This window comes from Molothrus aeneus, chromosome 9 (assembly GCF_037042795.1).
Source record: "Molothrus aeneus isolate 106 chromosome 9, BPBGC_Maene_1.0, whole genome shotgun sequence".
In the NCBI taxonomy this organism is placed as follows: Eukaryota; Metazoa; Chordata; class Aves; order Passeriformes; family Icteridae; genus Molothrus; species Molothrus aeneus.
This window is the reverse complement of record NC_089654.1, coordinates 30402317-30428521: the sequence shown is the minus strand read 5'-3', so window position 1 is coordinate 30428521 and position 26205 is coordinate 30402317. Positions and strand designations below refer to the sequence as shown.

General features: G+C 48.4%; 1 protein-coding gene across 7 annotated transcripts in view; it reads right to left on the bottom strand.

Annotated features, from left to right (window-relative positions):
* The window catches only part of PACS2 (phosphofurin acidic cluster sorting protein 2), a 77226-nt gene that overhangs the window by 36807 nt on the left and 14214 nt on the right, over positions 1–26205 (bottom strand). For 4 of the 7 annotated variants that reach the window (XM_066555377.1, XM_066555378.1, XM_066555379.1 and 1 more), the window contains exons 2-8: positions 13582–13669; positions 10557–10646; positions 6289–6414; positions 4097–4259; positions 2961–3034; positions 2147–2227; positions 9–68 (exon numbers count right to left, since the gene is read on the bottom strand). In XM_066555377.1, coding sequence (XP_066411474.1) covers positions 9–68; positions 2147–2227; positions 2961–3034; positions 4097–4259; positions 6289–6414; positions 10557–10646; positions 13582–13669 — 682 coding nt within the window. The remainder of the gene's footprint in view (positions 1–8; positions 69–2146; positions 2228–2960; positions 3035–4096; positions 4260–6288; positions 6415–10556; positions 10647–13581; positions 13670–26205) is intronic. The other 3 variants (XM_066555380.1, XM_066555381.1, XM_066555383.1) reach the window with 1 other exon arrangement.

Sequence of the window (26205 nt, the reverse complement as noted above, 5' to 3'; positions counted from 1 at the left end):
TTACTCACCTCATCAGACACTTTAAACCTCTTCAGCAATGCCACAACCTTCTGTTTGAAGTTTTGTTGCTGCAAGTTAAAGACACTTTTACATAAGTAAAGCATTAAGTGAGCTATTTTCTCCCAGCCTGCAAGAAGCCAGACACATCTGACACTGGTACTACCCTGCTGTTTAAAATCAAACAACATCTGGCACCACAGACCACCTCCCTGCTGTCCTTACACTGAAACCAGCTTTTCCACACCCATGATAACTTTATTACCACCAGTGGTAGGTCCCACTCCAACGAGCACTGTAAATCTGAAAGATGGCACTCCACTTTTGGCTGGACACACAATGGATAACAATTTTATCTGCCAGATCACCTCCCTGTGCCTTTTTGATATATTCCTGGAAAACACCTGAAAGTCAACTTCTCTGATTCTTAGCAAGAGTGAGCCAACATAGAGAACTACCCATTGACCCCAAGAACAAATGTGATTTTTACCACCAAAGCATGGGGGTTTTTTTGCAGGAGTTTGCATGGCAGGTTCATTTATTTCACTAGCAGCACTGGTGAAAAGCTGTGGCACCTATCCTCAGCACTTGCCCCATCACACAAATGTTTCTTGAATCATACTCCCAGATCCTGGACACAGCAGGAAACAAGGCCAGAGCAACACAAGGCAAACTGCTGCCCTCCCTTTGTGCTTGCTCACCCCCAGGTGCTCCCCTTTTGCAGGATCAAACAGCTGAGGTTTGCCCAGCCCTTCTCTGCCTGTCACTGACAAACCTGATGTGCACATCCTCAAGAAGGGCCCGCGTCTCAGTGCTGGTACAGAGCATCTGAGGTGGCATCCTTGGGTCAGGAGAAAGGGAGAAGGAAATGGCTGGCACCAGGCCACTCCGAGGTGAAGAAAGTTGCTCATTTGCTGCCTCTCCTGAGGTTCTGCAAGTCCAACTGCCTACTCCCAACTCTGGCCTCAGACACTTCACACACCCTTTATCTCTGAGCTCCTATCCTGCAGCTGCAGCCACCTTCCAGACAGCTGAAGCTTAGGTGAAATAAATCCAGCACACTGTCCCAAGACAGCCCTGTTTCCATGCCCAGTGCATCCCTGAGGCTGAGATGCTCTCACCAGTGTGACAGTTCTGCTCTGGCTCAAGCAAACCCATCTATGACAACACCTGGGGCCAGTTCAGCAGCCCACAGAGGGGGGACACGCAGCATGCAGCAGCCAGGGGGACATGGCAAGAGCTGTTTGCTGGCCTGAATGGTTTCATAGAGAGCAGATCTGGTTTGGAGCTGGGCTGATGGTAACGTAACTGGCATCACCAAACCCAGTTTTGCACCAGCTGGACCTCCAGCATCAGTTCAGAGGTCAGGGCTGGAATGGCATTCCTCTTATGGGTTCCTTGCTTAATACCAAGTAGTGGATTTTGTCCTGACTGGTCACTGTTCAAAGCAATACAGACACCAAGGGTATGAACTAGCACACTCCTGGTCTCACAGGAAGGATCTTTACAGTGATGGATTCAGGTCAAAACAGGGTGTATTTCAGACCTCATCAAAATGTGGATTTCAGAAACAGCCTTAGACCATGGTGTGGTGAAGCTCAAGTTCCTGCTCCACACAAGTGCAGCTTTGCAGGCACACCCATGCTTGTGGGGGAGGGTGGACAGCCACATGCATCTTTCTAAAGCTTCTATATACATCATATCCAGCTACTTCTTTTGCCTCAGCACCACATGCACCACCTGATGTTTATCCATCAAGCTTCAACCCCTGACTAAGCCACTTCATTTTGAGAACTTCCCACTGGCCTCTCCCATGCAGAACACAAATAGGAGAGCATTCCTTCACTTAGAGCCACTTTCAGGACTTACATGAGCATGGATCCTGCACTGCCTTCTTCATGGGGATAGGATTTCATACACTTGCATGATTTTTGGAGCTCCTTAACCTTGCAGCCAAGGGACACTCAAGACATGCACACACCTTGGATGGTCCCACTGCCTGAACTGGCTGCTTTCTCTAGCTCTTCACATGCTGTGACCATGCCCCCAAGCTCCATGCTGGGCCAGCGTGCCTGGTCTCCCACAAGCCACATGCACTGCACATCCTGGCCAAAGCCCATCAGTGTTAGTAAAACTGATTTCCACCGACCCTGGTTATGGACGTCGTTCTTACTATCGATCTCCGCTGCTTCTTGGGCTTCCCCATCTCGTACTCATCATCATCCAAATCCTGAACAGAAAGAGGATTCCCGTGTTACCTTCGTCATTCTGAGACACATGAGCATGTCAAAATGTTCTTTCTATACAGATGAACCTGCTGCTGTGTCTTCCAGGCATCCAGCATTTGCCTTAATTGCAGTTATGATGGTAGAGGGAAAAGGAAGTGAGACAGGTCTGCAGGGACAGGAATAACAGCTTGGAGAAGCAAAACAGCCCTAGCTCTACATTCAAGGAACAAGGACAGTCACAGCCCCACATCTTGGTGGGTCCCTCTCTCAGTACCCTCTGATAGGTGATGCCAGAGTCTGAAGGCAAGTAAGACCCAAACTCAAAAGCATCTCACATCTAGTCAGGGATTCTCCATAAGGACCTATTGCGAAAAAGGTATTAAAGACTAAAGGCTGCCTCAGACCCCACTGGCCCTTTAATTACAGCTGGGGATCCAGTTGGGCTCTTTGAATCCAATGAGCACTATAGAAGCAATTAAATGACTCCCTGACCATTAAGCAGAGAAGCACAAGGATGCCAGGGAGCTCAAGTCCAAACACGTGAACAGATAAATCACAGCATGGTAGAAGAAATGGGTTACTGTGCAGGCCCTCTCCACTGCAGCTGAACACTTGGTAACAGTCTCACACTGGTGTGGTTTAGATACAGAAATAGGCTTTTAGTTTCAAGCAGGAGCTGGGAGTGCACATGCTCCACTGAGCCCTCTCAGGGAGAAGCCATGCCCTGAACAGTACCTGGCCCTGTACGGCATCATCACTGGCCTCCTGCTCAGAAGAGAAGCTCTCGTACTCTTCCTCGGAATAGTTGTCTGAAAGGGAAGGAAAGAGGGGAAAGATCCTGTGAAACTCCTTCAAGGTGAGGGCACGCTCTCATCTCAGGAGCAGAAAAGGCCAGCTGAAGCCACAAATCAAGAAAGGAGACACACAAGGAGAAGATAAACTAGCAGGCATCTATCCGTGCTAGAACCAGTGAGATGGGAATTGCCTGGAGGAAAGGAATGAGGAGAAACACACCCAGTAAGAAGGAAGGACCAGGACACAGATAAGGCTCCTCCTCCTCTTAATAAGAGGATGAAACTTCTTCCCATTGGAAAGTACCAACCACCTGGTAGACAGCAGCAAGTAACAAGGTTTCTCCACAAGGGAAATTATTTTTCCCCCCTAAGATGTGCATAACTGACTTAAAGGGACAAGTGAAACACAACAAAACCTTTGTGGAAATGACCCTTCAGGTGAGCTGCCTGGCCCCAGGCAGCAACACACAAACATCTATGTGCACTACCTTCAGCAGGTCACTCTTACAGCAGTGAGAAGAGGGCTGGCACCACACAAAAACATCACCACAAGTCTGAACCCAGAGACTTCCCTATACAGTGCACAACATCATGGATTTACACTCATTAAGCCAGGCCACCACCCCCAGCAAAACATGCTGCAGGCTTGCAGGTCTCATCTAAAGTTAATGAAATTTATTGTAGAATACTCAAAGGAAAAGGAAGATGGAAGAGTAGCTTAAATGTGAATCTCCTGAATACAATGCTGATAGCCAGGTGAGAAGCTACAGGCTCCCAAAACATCCACCATAATGCTGGGAGAGCACTGGTGAGGACACAGCCAACCCTTGCTGGATGGCTCAGGTGTAGTGTGGCATGCTGGAGAAGCTCTGACAATTCAGTTCCTGTCACACTCCCTGCTTGCACAGCAGCACTTTTGCAAAGTGGGTTTTCTTTGCACTGATCACTTAGAGACACAGCAACTTGTGCAGACCAGTCCTCATTTGTCCCAGGAAGCATCCAAGCCCAGGTGGGGTAATTTAACTCCAGCTAGTTCAGGAGGACACTGGTCCTCAGAGAACGTGGTTGGACTCTCACCTGTAGACTTGATTTTCTGGCTGGCCTGCATAGTGCTGTCCTCATGGTCGATTGGCTGACTTGACAAGGAGAAGATCCAGATTTCTGCCACCTTCACTGGAGCCTCTTTGATGTTGCTGAAAAGGCTCAGAACCTGGCCACCTTCTGTAGGGTGCTGCATGACCTGGGACAGAAATTAAGCAGAACAAATCTGCATTTAAGTGTATTTAAACTTGTATCATTTGCATACTACATGAGTTATTTATGTTAATGGAGTTACTCTACATTTCCAAGACCTTGTAACCACAGGAGCCACTTGCAGGCAATCCACGAGGCTAGTTGAGATTTTATCTGACTGCTAATGAAAGTGATGGAAGGAAACAAAAAATATTCTGAGCTTAAGAGCTGATTAGCTCACCCTTGAAGCAGAGTACTTGACTACCTCATTACTATGTGTTTGCTTCCCCAGCACAGAACTGATTTGAATTATCAAGTTACCCACCTTCTGAACACCTAATTAAGGAACTTGATATTGTCTTAAAACCAAGCAAAAGAGCCGGTAACAGCAAAAATTCTTGGTGAGATACAGATGTAAAGTACCTCCTAAAGGAAAATATCCTTGCTGTGGAGAGCTGACACACAAATCTCAGAGGAACTGGCCACCACCCCGGGACAATGAAGCAGCAGGTCATGAAAAACAAGTCAGTGGTGGAGGCAGAGGGACATCTTGGTGCAGGTTTCTCCTTCCATTGCCACTCCCAGCTCAGAGGTTTCTCCCCAGAATCTTGTGATCTTCTCTTCCCCCACCAGAGTGAGTGTGCCCAACTCCTCACCTGCACAGCAACACACACCAGGCTGCTCTGGGCCTCCTCACAGGGACCTAAACAGACCTGAGCTGATGAGGAACATATGTCCCCCTGCTCTGAAACTGCTCACTCTCAACTCCAATTCACTGCTTTGTTTCAACAGCTTAAGAGAACTTTTTATAATTTTTTTAAGAAATGAGTCAGTGGAGTTTAGGGGTCATCATCCTATAAACTCCAAAGGAGAGGGAGGGGAGGGCTTGTAAAATCAGTTTTCCTGAAGACTTCAATTTCATAAATATTCCAGATGAGCTGGAAAGCAACTGTTTCCTAACATGGTGAACCTTTGAACATTTTTGACCTTCTAACCCCAGTCAGCTGACATTACAAACAGACATAAGAAAAACCACATGTAGCAGCAGCAAATGCCCAACACTTAGAAGTTCACCAGTGACTCTAATTAATGGGCCCACATTTTTTCTGCCTTACAGCAGTATTTACTTTCTGGTTGTCCAACAAATCAAACAGTACAAGAAAAATGTTAGCTGCAACACCATGCACTTGGCCAATTCAAATAAGGAGCTCACCATTCACTGCAGGGCTGAGGGAAGCTGCACTCACACAAGAGAAGCACTCTTTAGAGTGAATTATTTAATATAATAATAACTCACCACAGCATAACACTGGCTTATTTTGGATAAAAGTCATTTGTTGACAGAATGCAGTCTGATGAAAAATATTGATGTGAAACTGAACTTGCTACTGCTAAGCCCATTTCTAAACACTCAGACACTGAAACAGCAGAGATTAAACAGGGCATGAAGTAACAAAGCATGGAGCTATGCCATTCAGAAAGCCTTTGTGAATAATTTATCCATACTTGACTCCAGCATTAATTTTATCATTTACTTCTCATGAATAGAGCTCCACCTAAATTACTAACAGCCATGAAACAACAATGGCCAAGGGTTCTTCAAGCAAAATGAGAGAAATTGCTTAATCCTGAACACTCATACTGTGGCACTGAGAAGCACAGCAAATCTTGCTTTAACTTTACCACTTCTCAGGGTTGGAAGACTTGCCCAAGTGACTCTGCCTCGTTCTGCACTTTTGATCTGGACCCCCTAACTTTAATAAAGCCACAAAACAATAACAAAACCCTCAAAAGGTCACAAGCTATCCTTGTGAGAGCTTTAGCTATTAAGAGATGAGGCAGAAAATGCTCGATATTATTACCCAGTAATAAAATCTGGTTAAAATATTGCCCTGTGAATATTGATTGCAGCTATTAAGATTGCAGCTATTTGAAATCCTGTCAGGTCCTTCTCAATGAGGCAAGTGACAAGAGTGGGTTTGGAGGGAAGGGAAGATGTCCAGGTGTGTAAGCAGACTCTGTGGAGAGCAGCTCACCTCAGCCATGTTGATGCATCCCACAGCCAGGGTCTTGTAGCCTAAAATGGTTCTGTTCTTGTAGCGCTTCCGCCGCTGCAGCATGATCTGGAGCTTGTTGCCTTCTCTCTTCAAGAAGTGAGGGTACTGAGGTGGGAAACACAGTGGAAAAGTTCATTTGGCTGCCTGGCAATATCTCCCAAGCTTCATGGTTAACCTCCATTCCTAAGGAACAGCCCCAGCTGCAGTGCCTGCAGCTCACTCACACTCAGTGCAGAGTTCTTCATTATCCTGGGGAAGACTCAAACAGCTCAGACAGGCACTCCAAAAACACAATCCAGGCACACAGAGCAGCTGCTCAGTTTGGGAAGGGCTGGGCCCAGGGAGATGAGCAGCCTCCAGGAGACACTTTCCCCAAGAGCTAAACAGAGGATGCCCAGAAGTGGAGCCTTGGTGCTGCCCTGCACAAGCAGTGGGCAAGGCAGGGACAGCCACAGACCCCCACACTCTTGGCAGGACACTGCCTTCCCCCCAGCACAAGGACACTTCTCAATTGGTTGTATTTTAAGTAATTAAGTCAAGAAAAAAAAACCTGTCCTACTGCCAGGTTATGTTGCTAAGACACAAACCCTCCCAAGGCATGTTCCATACAAGAAAATACATTTGTTTATACACCTCCTCCAGAAAGTCCCCAGCAAGAGAAAGCTGTGAAGCCAAGCAGAGACTATTAGGGAATGAGTAAGGCTAACCATAACCATAACCATGAAGGAGAAGCTGTCCAAAGGAAGAAAAGTCTTCAAGGAAAGATAAAGCAGCAACCTGACCAGTTCTCATCCCAAGAATAGAGGAGCCTGGGACATGTGCTCCAAATACACAACATAAATAGTACTAAATAACCAGCAGACAGGAGAACCTAATTGCTGAGATCTCAAAGAGGACATTCCCAAGCAAAGGATGCTTCTCTTGCAGGGAAGAACTACTTTCTTTTTTTTTTTTCCTTGGGACATTATGAAAATTAACTTCCTGCCCATCAAAACACTTGATAAAATCAAATAGCAAACACCACAAGAAACCCCTGAGATACTAATTTGCAGTCCAGAGCAAGCCTGACAGCTCTGCAGGGAGCTGGGAGCAGTGGCCACCCAAACAAGAAGAATACTAATTAGCTGATTGCCCTGCAAGGGCAGGATCTACTGCTCACTGCCCGAGGCAGAGGCATTGTAAAGAGAGGAACAACAACCCACCTGGCTAAAAGACAATCCCAAAACACACAGAGCCTGTGACCCTACAGATGTGCAACTTCCCTAAAGAAGGATGGAATAAAGTTACTGGAGAGAAGGGAGAGGGGCTCAAAAAGCCAGAGGCCCCTTTCACACTCAAATTTACCATTTTCTTGCTTCTGGGGCCCTTCTACATGTTGGAAGGGCAGCAGGGAAGAGGGATTCCTTGCTCTCAGTTCACAGCATTTGAGCCACACCAAGGCTGTTTAAGTACAAACCTAGAAGTGAAGTCCCAAGTCACCCTTGCTCCCAGGCCAGCTCATTTTGAATGTGTCCAGTTTTCTGGGATTCAAAAGCTCAAGTCCATAGATGTACAAGTTTCTGTTTTTCTCAGCTGTACTGCTCTGGCCACCTCTGATGAGCATTCACAGAGGTGGTAAAAGAAGGAACAGAGAGACTCAGGCCACTCAGTTCCTCCATCAAGAGCAAGGCCCTCCAGAAGAAAAGATGAACTATCTGATAGCACAGTCCAGCTTTTTTAACATCAGCCATGACTTATCAATTCTTCAGAATTGCTTCAACACAAACTTTTCAGTGTCTGTCTGTCCGTGACAGAGACTGGAGAAGAAAACAGTTTGACTTAAAACGTTTGAAAGCTTTTAGAGGGGAGCACCAAACACCTCAAGGCACCTCTGAGGGGTGAAAAAAATGCACACATCAGAACAGTGATAGTCAGGGCAAGACTTTTTCTGAAGCCCCAATAATGTCATCTCTCCCATCTGGAAAGGTTTATTAGATTAAAGACAGGAATTAAGTGCAGAGCTCTTAATTAATGCCAGAGAGCTGTGATGTTGTGCTTGGAATATGTGGGGAATTTCCCTGGGCTCTGTGAAGCCACAGAAGTGTGGGTCAGGAGAAGCAGACATTCCAGCAGGAAGGGTGATGACAGCTCACCTGCCAGAAGGGCTGCTGCTGGCTTAGCTTTAGCCCTGGCTAGGAGGGGAAGCAGGACTGCACAGGGCACAGACTCCATTCTCAGCTGTGTGACAGGGCAGCAGGAAACTCCTCCCTTCACTTTGAGCACAGGCAGGCCAGACACCACGGGCTGCTCACCCTAGCTGAACACCCCTAGCTCAGCTCTGGCAAGGGAACACTCCCTGCAAAGGACAGGAATGTCACCCAGGAGAAGGAACTGAGCAGGCAGGGAGCACAAAGGCACGAGGGGCTGCAAATCCAGGCAGGCAGCACAAAGGCAGGCACAAGGTGTCGAGAGCTGACTGTGTAATATGGAGATACTGACTGCTGCAAGACAACAAAACCCTGCTCTGTGACACACACATGCTTTTACTTTGTGGCCCATGGCCACTCTCAAATATATCCCAGGCACTAAATTCAGATTGGAGCTGAATTAAGCTATGACTGCTAGCTAGAAGTAGCTCTCAGCCATTGTCCAATTAAGCAGCAGTAAAAATTGCCATAAAAATCCAGCTGTGCTGTTTCATGAATGCTTCCCTAGCCTTACTGCATCCAAGACCACCAACCCTTCCTGCAGTCAGAGACCAGCAGCACCTCTCTGCTTTAAGCTCACTCACCTCTGCTGAAGGCTCAGTGCCACAGCCCCTCCTCTCCCCTGCTCTGGCTCAATCCCCAGCCCCATCAGGGGAAAGAGAGTTAAAGGCAGTGCTCTGCACCCTGCTGCAGCACTGCTCTGAACCCCAGGAAAAAACCCAACACACCATAATCCAAATGAATTCCAAAAAGATCTGCAGACTTGCTCCTTGCTGACACAGGACTGGCAGAGGGAGACCTGGCTTGTCTCACAGCTTTGCTCCCAACCATGGGAAAGCTGCAGCCACAGGATTCAGGTGTAGATATTCCTGGCATGCAGCTTGGTTATTCCTGTTCATAAAACAGGGGATGCAATGCTGCAGTTAACCCAGCCATCTGCTTGGGCAGCTGCAGGGTTATCATCTGTCTGCAGTGAAAGCTTTCCTGCTTCAGCTCTGCACAGGTCTGAGTAACAACCAGCCTCACATCATCACCTGAGCCTTTCTCCTTACCAGATCAAAGTCCTGAAGTCAAGCTCTAACCCACAGTCACAAAACAAAGATAATCCAGGTATCAATGCTCCTGAGGTCTGTCTGGCTCTGCTCTATGTGTGCAGGATCCTCTCTCTCACTTTCAGCAAGCCAGCTCTTATTTACCTTATTTCCCTGCTCAGGAGGTAGCACCAGGGCAGCAGGCTTTGAAAAGAGGAACCAAAAAATACAGTTGTTCCAATTCCCAGCTATTCCTGTGACTCCAAAGCCAGGAGTAACTATAAGCACACTGCTCCTGCTTCCCCAAATGGTGCCTCCCTCAGCAACTGCAACTCAGAGACTCACCTGACTCATTCCTACTACTGCCTTCTGTCAGCCTGACACTCCACACCAGCCTCACAGCTGCCATCCTCCACTGCCTGCTCATTAACAAGGCAACAAAAGGCAAAAAAGAGCCAACTCACTCTGCTTCAGCTCTTGCCACAGCTATGCCTTGAAGAGGAGAGCCTGCAAAGCCTTCCTGCTCCAGGATGCCCTGTGGAGGAGCTGGGAGTCAGCACCCTGCTCCAGCCCCCTGAGAGGAGATTCAGACAAGCTGTGCTGCTGCTCACCAGGACCTGCAGCCCAGAGCCCCCAGGCAGCCCTGCATCCCCTAGGAGCCCCCAGGCTGCCCTGCATCCCCTGGGAGCCCCCAGGCAGCCCTGCATCCCCTGGGAGCCCCCAGGCAGCCCTGCATCCCCTGGGAGCCCCCAGGCTGCCCTGCATCCCCTGGGAGCCCCCAGGCTGCCCTGCATCCCCTGGGAGCCCCCAGGCTGCCCTGCATCCCCTGGGAGCCCCCAGGCTGCCCTGCATCACCTCGGAGCCCCCAGGCAGCCCTGCATCCCCTGGGAGCCCCCAGGCAGCCCTGCATCCCCTGGGAGCCCCCAGGCTGCCCTGCATCCCCTGGGAGCCCCCAGGCTGCCCTGCTCCCTGCAGAGCAGCCCCGGGGAGCAGCAGCAGCCCCGGCAGGAGCAGCCGGCCCCAGCCCTACCTGCAGAGAGAAGGTCAGCGCCAGCTCTGTCTCCACGTGTCCACTCGGGGGCAACACGATCTCGTGGGAGCGCAGGATGCGCTTGGAGCCCTGCAGGGAAACAAAGTCCAGCAGCGGGTGAATTGCCCCGAAGGCACCTCTCACATCCCATCCCAGCCCTGTTTACTGCACACCAGGAAACGTTGTCAGGGACTACCACAGAGAAGTGAACGGATGGCTCTGACCTTGTACTTCTGTGAAATATTAATGAGATGAAAGGGAGATATTTGACTAATAAAGATTTGGGCATATTTACTGTCCCTAACTGCAACAATGCAGCTTTTGTTCTGCCAAACCCCAGCATTGGAAAGCTGTGAGTCAACCCCCATCCCTGGAGTTGAAGTCTCCTATTTTCACTTCAGCCAATAGGTACAAGGCTCTTGTCTCCTGGGTCTGGAGCTGCAGCATCATGCTTAAATCTCTGCCATTAGCCATGGCAGACTAGGCTTTTCTTTTTGTGCACACACCCCTCCCCGGGGAAAATGGGGACTTTAACCTGTTTAAACAATTGCCAGTAGCTAGGGATATTAAAGAAAAAATTCACTAAGCATCTCAGTGGAGTCTGGAGATTTAATGTATCACAGGGCAACTCCAAATCAACCCTGTGTGTGGGCTGCTTTATGCTAACAGAGTTACCAGGCTATTTACTGTGTGAGCATTTCATTTCAGGCAATGTTTGAAGGAAAACTAGCAGGAAAACATGACAGACTGCTGCCTAGCAAACCCTTCTGCATTGTTCAAACACAGTGCAAGTTTCAGAGGTCTCTGGCTCAGCGTTCTGCTGAGGCTGCAGATCTGGCTTTGTCCAGACGGGCTGATCTCCCAGAAGCACAGAACTGGAGCTCTCGAAAAAGCAGCATCTGGGAAATCAGAGACAGACTGGGGGGGTAAACACCTCCAAGCTACATCCAGGGGGAAATGTGGTCTGCCCCATCAGCCTCAGAGAGCATCAGCAGATGAGACAGCAGCAGAGCCTTGTCTCCATCCCCTCCTCCCCAAAGGCACGGCTCAGGCCGTGATCTGCAGCCCTGCCTCAGCCCTGCACAGCTCCAGCTCCTCTCTGGGAACACCGAGGTGCCTGAACTCCAGCAGCTGGGACAGCACACACAGAGCAGAGCCAGGCACCCATGGGCTGCCCCCAGGACAAGCAGCACACGTGCCAGTGAGGCACAGCCAGCCTGGCCGCTGGCAACAGCAGCAGCTGCTCCATTTGTGCAAAGCTCCTAATGGCAGCAATCTTGCTTTGCTGGTTACGCAACCAAAACCTAATGAAAGACCAAATATAGCTGCTTTTAAAAGACTGCAGCAGATAAACAGAGCAACGGCTCGGGAAACACAGCTGACAACTCTTTGAACATCTCTGCTCTGGAGGCTGCAAGGAAACATGGGAGATGCAGGTAAGATGCTCTCATTAGGTCTGAATTCAGTCATCCCCTCTGGAAGGGCTCTGGTGTCTGACAACTTGAGTGCAATTCCCCACACAAAGGCAGTCATTTGACAGAGACCTTGTATCTGATGATCCAGTGCCACCAGCCTCAAACAAGAGCCATGTCAGAAACCTGAGTGCTGGCAAATAAAGCATCCCTGGAAAAGCCTGTCAGCATCAGCATCATAACCTGCAAGATCTGAAGGGATTTTTAATAGCAGGGCCTGGTGTGGAGAGGACTGCTCAGGTTCCAGTGTCTGAACCCTGCAGCAGGGCAGACCACAACCCACACACAAAATGGGACGTGAAACTCCCACGTGTTAAAATTCCCTTTGGATCTGTAGGCCTGGGCAAGCTTTCACCTACAGAAAGTGTAAGCAAGCAGTAACCTGGACAGGAAAAGAAGGTCTTGCTCTAATAAAAGCTTCTGAATTCTTCAACCCAAGCCTGGCACTCTCTGGGCACAGATCAGTCTCTGACAAGCCTCAGGTGCTTACAGTGATGCATTCATCATCTAGGAGTACAAACATATGGAAAGCTTTCAGCCTTGATAAGCAGTATCTGACAGCCTGGAAACCCACAGCAGTGCTTCTTGTGAGGCTGCCACAAATCCAGGTGTGTGAAGCAATTCTCTGCCTTTCTGCCCTCTGCTCTGGGTGCACAAACCCCGTCCCACTTAAGACTGGCACATTTTTATCCCAGCTGGACCACTCAGAGATGAGAGATACCAATTAAATCCTCAGCTATGTGTTTTTCCTTCCTGATTTCACCTTCCAAACGAGACTTTGTGTGCTTTGACACAACCAGCTCTCTGCAGGGGTTTGCTTAGCTCTTCATTTGAAAAGCAGCAGCTTTTCAGCCCAGTTAATGTTCTACTTATAGGTCTGCTAGGCTTTTCCTGGTTAAGCACTTGAGGGTGTGCAGTGATGGGAGCACGTGGGCCCAGCGATGCTGTGACGCACCGAGCCCCCTTCCTTCCCCCCTCCAGGCAGAGTGACCTACATGGAGGCACCTCATTAAATGGCACAAACATCTGCTGTGAAGTGGGATATTTACTTAGGATGACAACTGTATTTTAGGAAAAGCAATTAGTCTGCACAGGCACCCTACAAACCCACTGACAAGCTTGGCTACAGACTCAACAGGAGAGCTGCCCAGCAGCAGGGGAAGGCCAGACTCCCCCAAACCAAGACCCAGTTACCAAGATATTCAGCCCTAGACTGGTAAACAGAGATCCAGGCTTGGATTTAGTGCCAGCTCAGGAAGAAAGGGGACATGTGATCTGTGAAGAGCATTTTTACATGCAGATAAGCTCATGCTGAGCCATTGGTGAAGAATATTCTTCACTTACAACAGTGAAATGAGTTTGGAACATGGGAGAAAGGTAAGAAAAGAGTCTACACAGATCCAGAACTCCCTGATGGACTTGGGAAGAAGTCTGTGGATGCAACGTGAAGTTGCAGAAATCTGTGGATCGTTACGTGGGGGTAAAGCTCAGTTTGGACACCTGCCAGTGTTCTTAGTCAAACAGCACAATTCTTAGTACTGGGCAGTAATTACCTGCATTTTGACAGCAATGACCCCGGAAATAAGCTCTTTATCCAATTCCTTTAAGACTACCAGTTTCTTTAATGTCAAGCTGCACAACCTGCAAACAGGAACAGAAGAGAAACAGTTACAATCATGTCTGAAAAAGGAAAACCTCTGATCAGTTTTTACATGCAACAGTATCCCAGTTTGAGGGAGAACAGGCTCCAGACACAAGCCCCACGCTAATACAGACAAAGACAGCAGAAATATATGAGGCTTCCTTGGCTTCTCAAGACTGAACTTCTCCAACCTTTCATAAATACAAGGAGGTGGCCAGGGGGTGCATCTGTCTCTGATACAGACCCATGGCCACACGAGAGCCCCAGACAGCACTGGCCTCCACTGACCACAGCCTGGGAACCCTTGCTTTGAGCCAGACCAAAAGCTTCAGGGTCAGAGGAATTAAATTCCAGCAATATGAAAGCATAGGGTCAATCTAATTTTAAACTTGTCTACAAGGCTTTCCTAAATTGTTGGCTTTTTCAGTTTCAGACTCCTGGCTCCCAAAGATTTCGCTCCCACCTCTTCTTGTCAACCCACACATTCTTCTGCTCACCCCCAAACAAAAGTGCTAGCAAGTGCTCAGGCAAGGGCAGAGGGAAAAAAAGGAAAGAGAAAGGAGAGGACTCGAATAGTGCCCTCTGGCCCTGGTGTTCACATGCCACACATATGCAAGTAAATCACATTCTTCACCCAGGCAATGCTACATTGTTCTGGTTAAAGCTGTTTGCACTTCTGCCTCCCAGCACAGGGAGCTTGGGAGCAGATGGAATTCGGCCTCTGCAGCCCAGTTCAGGCTCTGGGTATCGGGAACGTTGGTGCTGTCACAGTTTCACAGAAGTTACCACCAGCTGAGGGAATTCAGAGGCATACCCCTAAACAAACTTCAGGCAAAGATAAACCTGAAGCCAAGACAGCTCAGTTTGAGGATAGCAGAGGCCAGAGAAAGTTGCTGGGCAGGCTGTAGTGACTAGACATCATCTGTCACACTGGCCAGGAGCCAGCACTGCCTTTGTGTCAGGTCCTTACTCCATGGCATGGGCATCTCTGGCATGGAATGTTAGCAGGCATCAGCATTGCTCCTCTCAAACCCACTGCTGAGCTCTCTCTCCCAGATCAAGTGTAACATCAGAGCTGTTCATGGAGAGGTGAAGTCCAGCAGGAGATGGGAATGAAAGAGGAGCTGATGCTGGATTTTGGCACAAGTGCCACTGACTGAAGCCTGTACCTGAACTACAGTACTTCACACTGGTGCCAGGTGCCTGACAATGCAGCACTGCAAGGCTAACTTGTACCTCCACCACCTTTTCCACTGGTTTGCTGCAATGCCTGAGGGCAGACAGGATCAGCCTGGGTGTAAAACAGCAGGAGAGATGCAGCTAAAGGCTCTTCCCAACAGGAGTGGGGGCAGGTGTTGAAGCAAGTACTGCTGCTCTCATCCTGAAGCACCCGTGGCTCTGCCTGAACTCTGGTCTCTCACACAGGGCCAGCAGCAGGGAAGAGCCAGGCTCAAGGTCTGCACTCCAGCACCTCTCCAAACATGTCCCTGACAGCCTCTTCTCCACCCCAGCCCAGGCCATCTGCTCTCCCTCCTCATTTGCAAAGCTCTTGTTCCTGCTAAAACCCCCAAAAACCAAGACAAGAGAGGACTACAGCTCTCTCCTTTGCAGAGCTTTGCATCACAAGACAGCACAACCAGAGATGCTGCAGAAGTTACAAAGAGGTACAAAAAAACAGGACTGGCAGGGCCTCTGTCCCCTCCTGTCCCGCTGTGTGCACTGGGAGTCAGGTGAAGCTGCACCTCTCAACCTGGAGCACAGGAGAGGGTGTTGGCTTTTCCTGTGCATCCCAAAGGAAACAGCAGGCACAGACAGACACACGTGGGCCAGGACCTGGAGGAGGGAGGCTGTGAAGCCGTTTGTTTTCTTTGTAACGCTGGAGCTGGAGGACAATTGTGCTCAGCCTGCCAAAACCCACAGAGCTCCGGCCAGTCAGGTGCTGAGCGCAGAGGTAGGACAACACACTGCCATTGTCTCAGCTGACAGGCAAGGAACAAAGGCCTTTTCTCTGCAGCCCCGAGCTCGAGGATGGAAAAGGTACGGGAAGAAACAATGGTGTTCTCAGCACACAGAGCAGAGCACAAGGAGGGCGTTCTGTTCTCCACCGGGCATTCCTTCAATTCATCATTTATGAGCTTTGATCAAACCCTGTGGAGCACTTGCTGCTTGGGGAAAAAAAAAATTAAAAAAATTAAAAGCCTCCTTTACAGTGATCAGAAAAACAAAAGCAGTTTAAAAAGACATGGGACACATCTGCTTTCTTCATCCCCCAGTGCTGGGCTGCTGGTACTAAAAGGCACTTCACACAAAAAACAATGGAATGTTTATCCTCTCCATCGGCGGGGGGCAGGGTGTGTGGGGGATGGATAAAAATCAGTTTAAATCCCATCAAATCACTCTTACCCTCAACACACTATTTCAGTCTAAGTTGGCAGCTTACAAGTCAAAGCAATCTTCAGGACATGTGGCAGAAAGGGGCCATACCTTACTCAAATCACAACAAAAGGCACATGGCAAGTGTGTCCCTGCCACCAGCATGAGGATCCCGAATTACTCACAGTACAGGGAGGATCTGTGTGCCAGAACTGCCTCTGATAACACTGCACTTCTCTTTCAGCAAGGTTTTACTGTGTTCCCAGCTCAGGGGTCAGAACAGGGATCAGCCTCACAAGCCACTTTTATCAACAAGCCTGTTAGGTTAAACACCAGTAAGTCAAACAGAACAGACACAGCTGGAGCTGGAAAGACATGGAGAAAGAACAAGGCTACATTTGGAAGTGTCTGATACATATAGATATGATCTCTGTGAACAGAGAGAAAATAACCTGACACACACAAGGGGAACTGAGGAAGCCTCAGGTCTGGAGCTGAAAGAGCCTGAAGTATTCTGAAAGCCTGGGACTCCAAATCAGGAGGTGCAGAGAAATCCTGTCTTTGCATGTTTCAGCAGTGACCTACAGCTGTACAAGGAGAGTTCAGCTAGCAAAAGCACTAAGTTAGTGAAGCAGACTTAAATAAGGACAATGGAAATCAGAGAGCCAATATTTCCACTCGTTATTGAAGGTTCAGAGTTGATCTCCCTGCCAGGAGCTCAGCTGGGTCCCAAACAGCAGCAGGAGCCTCTCTTCTCTGCTCTGGTCCCCGATGTGTCCCCAAGGCCAGCAGGCACAAGGTACTTTTGCCTGGTCCTGTTCTCAGGTCAACAAATCATGAGACACCTTAATGCTACAATTAAACTCCATATTTTTACATCACTGCTGCAAGAACAGAGTTTTGAAGAGAAACCTCGACTGCCCCAATGGTTTCAACTCGCCTTGCTAATGCAAGTTGTGCTGAGCAGCTTCATCACAAGCCCTTTGCATAAGGAGGCAGCTCTCTGCAAGGAACACAACATTTTGGTAACTGAGATGCAGCAAACGTGTCCAGAACAACCAAGTAAAGTGTCGTATTCTTTACTCACTGGATGTTTTGCTTTTGCATCCCTCTGAGTAGGAAGATCAGGAAAATAAACCCCCTCCAAGAAAAAGTCTGCTGGCTGAATTAAATGCCTGTTTCTCCACAGGGAGCACAGTAATTGCACTGAGACCTCGTTCACGCAGAGACAGTCGAATCAACAGGAAGGAAAAATTAAAAATTAAAGACCTGCATTTTAATTAAACCCCACAGAAGTAGAGAATAACAACAGGATGCACCACAGTTATAGGGGACTCCAAGTACAAGATGGGAGCTGGGGCAGGAAGACTGTAGTACACAGATAGCCTTTGTCCAGGTTAAGAGCTGTGAAGAACTGTTCCTAGAGAAAGTGCTCCATGCCAGGAGCACTCTCCTCTGAGGTCTGAAAACCTCAATCAGCCGATGGCTATAAGGAAGGAATTGGTTTCCTTTTGGCCACTGGACAGTTTCACCCCATCCAAGTTATTCCAGCATTTCAGGACAGCAAGCAGCCTCCTGGCCCGGTGCTTTCAATGTCCACGCTGAGTGTTTTGCTTCAAGCTGACACTTTATACCCACATCAGTCCCAAAATAAACCACGAGCCATGGAAGGAGAACTGGAGGGAGACACCCCCCTACACAGGCTTGCCCAGACAAACAGAGCCATTCTGCACATAGCTAAGGGGTGTCTGTGCAGGAGAGGCCCCAGCCAGGAGCCCTGCACAGCATTTTGGGGACACAGCTGCTTCAGGAAGGTATGGATGTCTGCAGCACACCAAGAGCCAGCTGCACCAGCAGCTTCTCAGGAAGAAAAGAACAGACAAGCCTGTGGCTGCACTCACATGCCAAAGGCAGGGCTCTGTACTGCCCTAGGAGCTAGCTAGGGGAGAAAGCAGGGCAGGAGTACTGTCCTCTGATGTCACTGACACATCAGGGCTGGGCTCTGGTCAAGGGCAGCAGCAGGAGCCTCTGGAAGATGCTTCCTCACTTTCCAAAGCTGAATGAGACAACCCCCTCAACATGATCTAATCCTGGTCCCATTGTCAGGGAAGCTCCCAAGCAAGGTGAAATCAAAAGAGGAGGCAGAGGTCAGGCACCCCAGTTTCTGTCATGACAGAAACATAACCTGAGTAACCTGCAAAGAAACCTAATAGTCCTTCATTCACATTTCCCACGTTTAATCAGCTGTTCTGGCTATAGATCCATTTGAGTAAGGTTTAAGCAGCCAGGAAACAATTGCAGAGCCAGTATTTTCATTATTCTTCTTCTCAAGGATCTTGAAATCCTCTTCCCAGCATTCATACAGAGAATTAAGCTCTTAAGATTCTGGAGACTAAGATCTATAGAAATGCTGGAGCAAGCAGGTCTTGTTCAGCCAGGTAGGAGGATGGCAGCTTATTTTACACAACAGGTTCTACCCAGGACCTCACAAGGACACACATGTACAGCCAGACACTATCCTTTTATAGCTGAAATACTGTCCTGCTCACTTCAAAGAAATTACATATATGCCTACTCCAAACTGGCCAAGCAAAAGGAGGTGGGTATGTTAAAATTCTGCAGATCTGCAGAATTTTTACAAGATCCTAGAACTTCACATGGGCACATTTGCTACTTGAAGTTAATATGACTGAGTAGTAAAGCACATCTGGGCTTAGATACTCTAATCCAATGTAACCATTGGAAAATGCTGAGAGATGTCTTCCTTCAGTAGGTCAAGACATTGCTGGCTGGCTCTAAGGGACTCAGCAAGGGCACAAAGGGATCAGGGTCCCTGCAAGCCAAATAACCCTCAGTGAAAAAGCAGAGTTTACATATTCCACTGGCACTTCTCATTTCTTAGTGCTTCAGTAATCTGGGAAGGAAAGGGCACTGCTGGTGAGACACACAGGTGTTAAACCCAAACCTCCACAGCTCCACACACTCTTCAGAGAGCCAAGCAGAATCTCTTGTGGCAGTTGTGTCACACTCAACTGTTCTGACTACCTGGCCAAGACATGATGTGTTCCAAGTCACACCTGCAGGGAATCAGCCTGTCTGACACCAACTGCTCACCTCCAGCTACATGCTCTGAACTGGGCTGCTGAGAAACAGCAGCTTTCTCTCCCTTTAGGAAATCATCTCAGCAAGAGCAGGGGTAGCTCTTTACACATCTGTTGCGCTCAGTCAGATCTCAGTTCCTGCACACATTGTTATACATGGGTTTCTTACTCTTCAATTTGATTATTTCAAATCCCTTTACAGGGTGACTTAGAGGAAGGAAAAAACCCAACCACTGACAAAACAGGGATTAAATCTGTTTCTCAGACAGGCTATGGAGTATAAAGGAGTTGGTCAAACTCACCTATGTGTTCACACCATGCTGCCTGCAAAGCCAGGCACAGGCACAAATGTACTTAAATATTCTCCTGGTTTGCCTCTTCCAAACCCAGCATCCAGAACAACAGGACTGCACAGCATCCTGATACCAAAGTGAGCACCAGTTAAAGTGCCTGTGGTACTGGTGAATTAGGTTTGATCAATGTTTTCAAAGTTTTGAGGCAGTAGGAAGATGCTTTATTGGCTTTAAAGAATAAAGTCAGCAAATAATGAAAAGCTGATTCACGGTTAAGGCTCCTTTGACAGACATCAGGATGACATTTTCTGTATTACAGATGACACTAACACATTTGATATTTGTTGGGTTCATTCAGTAGTAGCTGGAGCAGCCAGAGGCACCACCAAGGAAGGAGATGGAGGCAGACCAGGCACAGCCACATCCATCAGACCAAAGGCTTGTGGCAGCTGTGGGTCTCAAGCTTGCAGGAGACACCCATGGACTGCAGTAGAGCTCAGAAATGCCAATCTCCCATTTGAGAACCTACTAACCTCTGCCAAAACGCCACTGTCAGGGAGGGGGAGTCTTTAGGATGTGGGCTGGACAAGCCATTTCTGTAGCTAGGGCTTCATTTCTCAGCTAGTCGGCAACAAAGGCACAACCCACAAAGTTTACGTGAGCCAGCCAGGGCGGAGGGCAGCTCCCACCACACGCCTCACACGTTGGCAAAGAAAGACATACACAAATGAGCAAATGAATCACGCCCTAGACCAAAAGGAGACTCAAAAAACAAATCAGGGGGTGGGGAATGAAGAGGAGAGACCTTGGCAGCCACAACAAACCCAGCAGCCCTCCACTCCCTGGCTCACAGTGCGTGCCTTCCTTATGCAACCTGCCCCAGACAGCAGTGCCTGTCACACAGCACTGAGCACTGGGACTGCCTATTGCAGGCATGCTGCAGAGCCCTCCTGCCTGCCCACAGCCTTCCCACCCGCCCCTGAGCCCTCCAGGACCAGCAGGAGCCACATGAAGTCACCAGCAGCTGAGAAGGACCATGGGAGCTAAAGGCTTCCTGCTGTGTCCAATGCACCTCACAGCATGGAGCAGCACATCTGCCCCAGTTTGCTGCAGCAGCAGCACATCTGCCCTGGCCTGCAGCAGCAGCAGCACATCTGCCCCGGTTTGCTGCAGCAGCAGCAGCACATCTGCCCCGGTTTGCTGCAGCAGCATCCCCCTGCCAAGCTGCCAGTGCTGCAAGAACAAAGGCAGCACCCAGCCTTCCAGCACACACCCAAGGGAATCCTCGCTGTGGCAGCCAGCTCTGTTAGAGGTGTCAGCAGATGAAAGGGTTAAATAAGTGCCTCAAGGCACAGGGTTCTCCAGCACCTGCCTTGCCCGGATAACCCTCGCTCTCCTCCCCTATCCACGCCTCAGCCTGAGCACAGCATCCCCAAACACAGCGGCAGCAGCAGCGGGCCGGGAGCTGGAACATCTCCACAGCAACTGGGGCTGTCACCGCCTTCTCCGCAGCCGTGCGACAAACAGCGCTCCGACAGACAGACAGACAGACGGCTTGTGGCTGCTCGCTCCCTCCGGAGCCGCCCGATGGCAAAGCCTCGCTCGGTGCTGCCCCAGCCGCTCCCCTCCGCAGCCGGCAGGGCCGCAGTGCCGGCCGGTTCAGGGGGCAGCACTCCATCAGCCAGTCTGGTTCAGTATTTAGTATTTTCCTTTCAACAGCAGGAAACACAGGTCTCCATGGACTCTTCCACTCTACTTTCAAAATGCTTGGCGTCATTCTGCTTTTTGTTCCCATTCCTGAACAGCCCACAGCAAGGGCCCACTGTGCTCTGCACGCTCCTGTTCCCACCTGGGGAGACAGCACAGTCCCAGTCACAGCACACTGTCCCCAAGGCCTACAAATCTTCAGAGAAAAAGGACTCTGCCTCAAACATTCTGATCTTCCCCTTTGTCTGTAAATCAGCCATCAAGAGGAAAAAACGATGCCAAGAGGAGCCTGGACTTCAGGCTCAGCCAGAAGAGCTTGTAAAGAAGGCTCAATTCTGCTCGCGTTATCCGTCACTGTGATCTCTTCAGCAGGAGAAAGTAGGACTAGGAAGCCTCCAGCTAGGAAAGCAGTCAAGGAAAAACAGATGGCTTCTTGGTGTAGCCAAAGCTGAACTTGCTCTCAGGGCATGAACAGTGTGCCATCTCTCTGCCTGATTTCTCTCCACTTCAAATAGCTCCCACAACATCACCTGACACAGAGGTGAGCTGAACAACCTGTCACCCCAGAGACCAGACTGGCGCACACCATGGGTCACATCAAATTACTTCTCAGTCAGCCATCCAAGAACAATTCCAAACTCACTAGCAAGTCAGGCACACGGGCCTCCCACTCAAAGCCAAGATCCTGATGTCATGTAATTCCTAAGACTTGGTGCTTCTTTGGAAGACAACCACATCACACCGTTTCAAATAAAGAGACTGTCTGAAAACTGGTGTAGGAGATTTTTTAAATTAATTTTGGGGATGGGTTTTATGGTTGGATTTGAACTTGATTCTTTTCCTTTGCTGACCCACCTGGACCCAAGGCAGCAAAGCCAGGGCAGGTGGACCATTCCTAACCACTTTCTGTAACCTTGATTTAAACCAGCTGCATCAAGTACCAATGAAGAGGCTTTTGTTTGTGAACTTTGCCATGTGGCCCAATATATACAAGCTGGGAGAACCACACAGCCATAATTTAGACCCCAAAATGCTGTTTGCTTCTTTACTGAGAACTCAGTGTCCTGTAAGAGTAAAGGCAGAGCAGCTGTAAGCAGTGAAAACCATTGTGAACTTTGATGGTACGTTTGGTATTAGCCAGCACAACAATCAGATATGCAAAGCATGTTTGCTGGCAGGCTTGCTTTCAGGCTAGAACACTTCACAGACCCCAATGCCATTCCCACTGCAGCCAGGCTGTCCAAGCCAGCCATTCTGGCCTTCTTCCAGACAGGCATGTGCAGCCAGCCACCCCAACACCTCTCAGAGCCAAGGTCTGCACTATTCCTCAAGTGCCCCATGTTTAATGCTACCTCCCTTCTCCCCTGACCCCAGAGATAAATGATCTGACAACCAAAGAAGTAACAAAATTAGTTACCAAAGTTTGAAACATAATTGTTTTGCACAATTCCCATTGTGCCTAAAATACAGGAGAACTATTTAGCACCCCAAAAAATTATTTCTCTCCAGCGTGCAAAAATACAGAACTAACAACTTGAACTACAGAGAAGGAGGCAGGAGAACTGAAACTCTAAACGCCAATGCATTCAACATCAGGTCAAGAAGGAAGGTTAGGAGAAAGACCAGCTCCACAAAGAGCAATTTCTAGAATTGCTACAGCTGTGCCAGACCCCCTGTGTAATGCTCACAGCACCTCAGCTGTGCACTCTGACTCTGAGCCCCACAGCTCTGCCTCACCTGTGCACAGGTGCTTTCACTGTGGGACTGCAACACTGGCAACCCATTTGTTCTCTGGCCACGGCTCAAAGGATGTTCCCAAACCCAAGACATAAAAGAGTTAGAAAAGAAAGGTGGTTCTTTCCCAGAAGAGTTTATTTGAACAGCGCTGGTTTTTACATGGCAACGATACACAGCTGACAAAGCAGCCTCCATCAGCACTAAATATAATTCACAAAGGACTCTAAATCCTGCCACTAAAGCTGGGGCATTCAGCATTAACTTGCTGGAAACACTGATGAACAGCCCTCAAACTGGAACAAAACACTGAGGGTAGAGCAGCTGAAAGGTACTGTCCCTTGCAGATTTGTCTCCCCAGAAAGGAAGGGGCAAACTGAGAGGAGCTTTCCAATATTAACAGTGGTCAAAAAAGGCCTGAAAATGCCAAAGCACTCAGCACTCCTTGCAAGGAAATGCCTCTGATGGAAGCTACATTGTGCTCCAGCACATATCCCTTGCATTTTTTCCATCAAATATTCTGGGCAGCACTTGCTCATTTGCACACTGCCTGCTCAGAAGAGCACAGATAAGCTGGGAAGGAAATCACCAGAGGACAGAAATAAGGGATCCAGCGAGAGTCTGCAAGCCAAACAGCTGAACACATTACCCCAGCTGATGCAAGAATGAGATGGCTGAAGTGAAACTACCAGCGCTGCTGCCAGGGATGGAACTTCAGCAGTAACCAGAAGCAGAATTTTAACTTCCAAAACCAGCTGAACTGGACTGAAAAGGCTCACAGAGGGTGCAGTGCCCAGCCTGCTGCCAAGCACAACATGAGCTCTCCAAACACAGCCCTGGAAGCTGCAGAACCCACCAAAAATGCACAAATTAACAGAAACTGGGATCTCTTGTAGGCTTTAAAGCTGACCCGTGGGGGTGACCTTACACTGGAGCAGCAGCAGATTTTTCACTGGCAAAGACTGCAAGAAACCCTTCCCAAGCCCTGAGAGGGAAGGCACCTGCAACACCAGGCCAACCTTATAGCCTGGGGTAGAGCCAGGACATGCACTTCCAGCTGGTTTGCAAATAGCTCCAATTTTCAGACCACTTCTGATCCCCTCTCAGTAAGAGCAGCTTCATTTAGGGAAAATCCCCATCTCCAGGTGATCTCAAAACGTCTCTCAACAAAACCTGAAAAATGCCTTCCCCCACAGTACATCTCTTTACATCTAAATATACCCTGTGTGCTCTAGTTTAAAGAATCACTACTGAAAAAGAAAGCACTTGTTTGGAAATAACTCAGCACAAGGTTTTCTGTTTGTTTTCTTCTCTGTAGAAACCCCTCATGACTGAGATTTCTCTGTGTTCCTCATGAAAAAGGGAGAAAACCTGGCAACTCAGACTCTGTTTACACTCTTTTCTGAAAGCTAACATCACCTTCAAGTTTATCAGGGAAAGAAGCAACCACAATTTTTACTAAAGAAGTACAGAAGAATCCCAGTGCCAAACACTTGCTGTGGCAGGCAGAATACAGTGGTTTGCTCCAGAAAAACATTTGCATTTCCTCAATACTCTAAACCTCTTCAGCAGCCGTGGGAAGTTGAGCTGGCAAGCAGAGATTCAATATTATTTAGAGATTACAGTCCTTCAGCATTATTGCTGGTGATATTTCATTCCTGAAAGCAATAAGGGAGCAGCAAAGCAAACCAAGTGCCTGAACTTGCTAGTTCAATCTGCCAAGAATATTTATTAAAACATCAGTGTGACCTGTGTAAGCCAGCAAAACAGTGGGCATTCAAAGACACAGGGTGCTCCAAGATGCTCAGAACTTGTTCCAGACTCCTCTAGGATTATTTCAATGTTGAATACAAGCAATAAAACAAAAAGCAATTTATAACAATCATAATCCATTCAGTCCCCAGAACCTTTCATCAGGCCTGTGAGTTCCCACTGAAACTGGATTTATCAAGATAAACTGTAGATGCTCAACAAAATAAGCAGACTGAGGTAAATGAGGCATGAACAAACTGAGTTTGAATGAGAGGCTGCTCTTCTCCAGCAGGATATTAAGGTTCACTGCAGGGAGGGATTACCAAGAAGCCTATGCAGGAAAGAGATAGTTACTCCATTTGTGAACAAGATCACACCATCAGATCATTCATGGAGACCAAATTCCACAGTCAGAGCAGTCTCAGCCCCCTGACAACATTCTGCTCTAATGCCTTTGCTGATGCAATCAGCTGATGCTAACATGACAGTGATGCTAAGAGCAAGGAATAGATATCAGCATCACTCTGTGGGCAGTGCTCATGGATGAGGCATGGCACATCTGGAATTAGGCACACTTACTCAGCCTGTCAGAGAGCATTTCCATCACAGAAACAGCTGAGGATCATCAGTGGCCATGAGACAAGGCCAAGTACCACAGCATCAGGATGGGATTTATCCTTGATTTTATTCTGTCCTCACTCAGAGGACCACTCAACATCTGATTTTCACCAGTGACTACAGGTAATACCAAGCACATCAAGCTTTGCATCAGGGTCTATGGCTAATCATACAACAGAAATGTGTTTCTGTGCATTATATGTTTCCAGCACAATCCTGGTGAGCCCAGCCTCTCTAGAGCACCAGTGTAGATCTTCTACACTTCCAGGGTGTTTATTTTGAGCCTTCATTTCCATCCCTGTGAAGCAGAGGTCTGCTCACAGCAAGCACCTTGAAACTGGCTGAAGGGAAACACTGGAACTGAAGCAGTGGTAGTCGTATGACCTTTCACTAAGACATGGTGTGTTATGTGTATCATTTGTTAAGTAATCAAACATAAATGTTCATCTAATTACAAATTACCAAGCCATTCTCTGTTTCCACACCTGAATCAGAAGAAGAACACTGCAGACACAGGTGGCGCCCCATGACTGATCCTCAGTGGGGTCCTCTGTTTGCAGATGTACCTCCTCAAACACAGATTAGCTTCCACACAGAGCAGGTCCTCTTGGAGAGCTGATGGAGAGAGTGAATTCACTCGCAAGAGAAAAGCCCAAAGTTACTCATGCAATAGCTTGGAAAATGTGGTGATAATTTTGGAACCAAGATAGGCCCAGGAGACTTAGCAGGAGCAGCAGCAGTCTGCTGGCAGAGGACAGAGAACAGAGAAACAAAAGCTAGAGGAGCCTCAATTCACTGTTCAAGAGTCAGGAACTGTGGGAGACAGGACAAAATGTTGAATTTCCAGACATTAGAGAATTGTTTACATTAAACTGCACTGAATTCTGCCACTAAAGTGATTCAAGTACCTAGATACTGATAAATCCTTTCACCTTATTGATAAACAGACGTTGGATC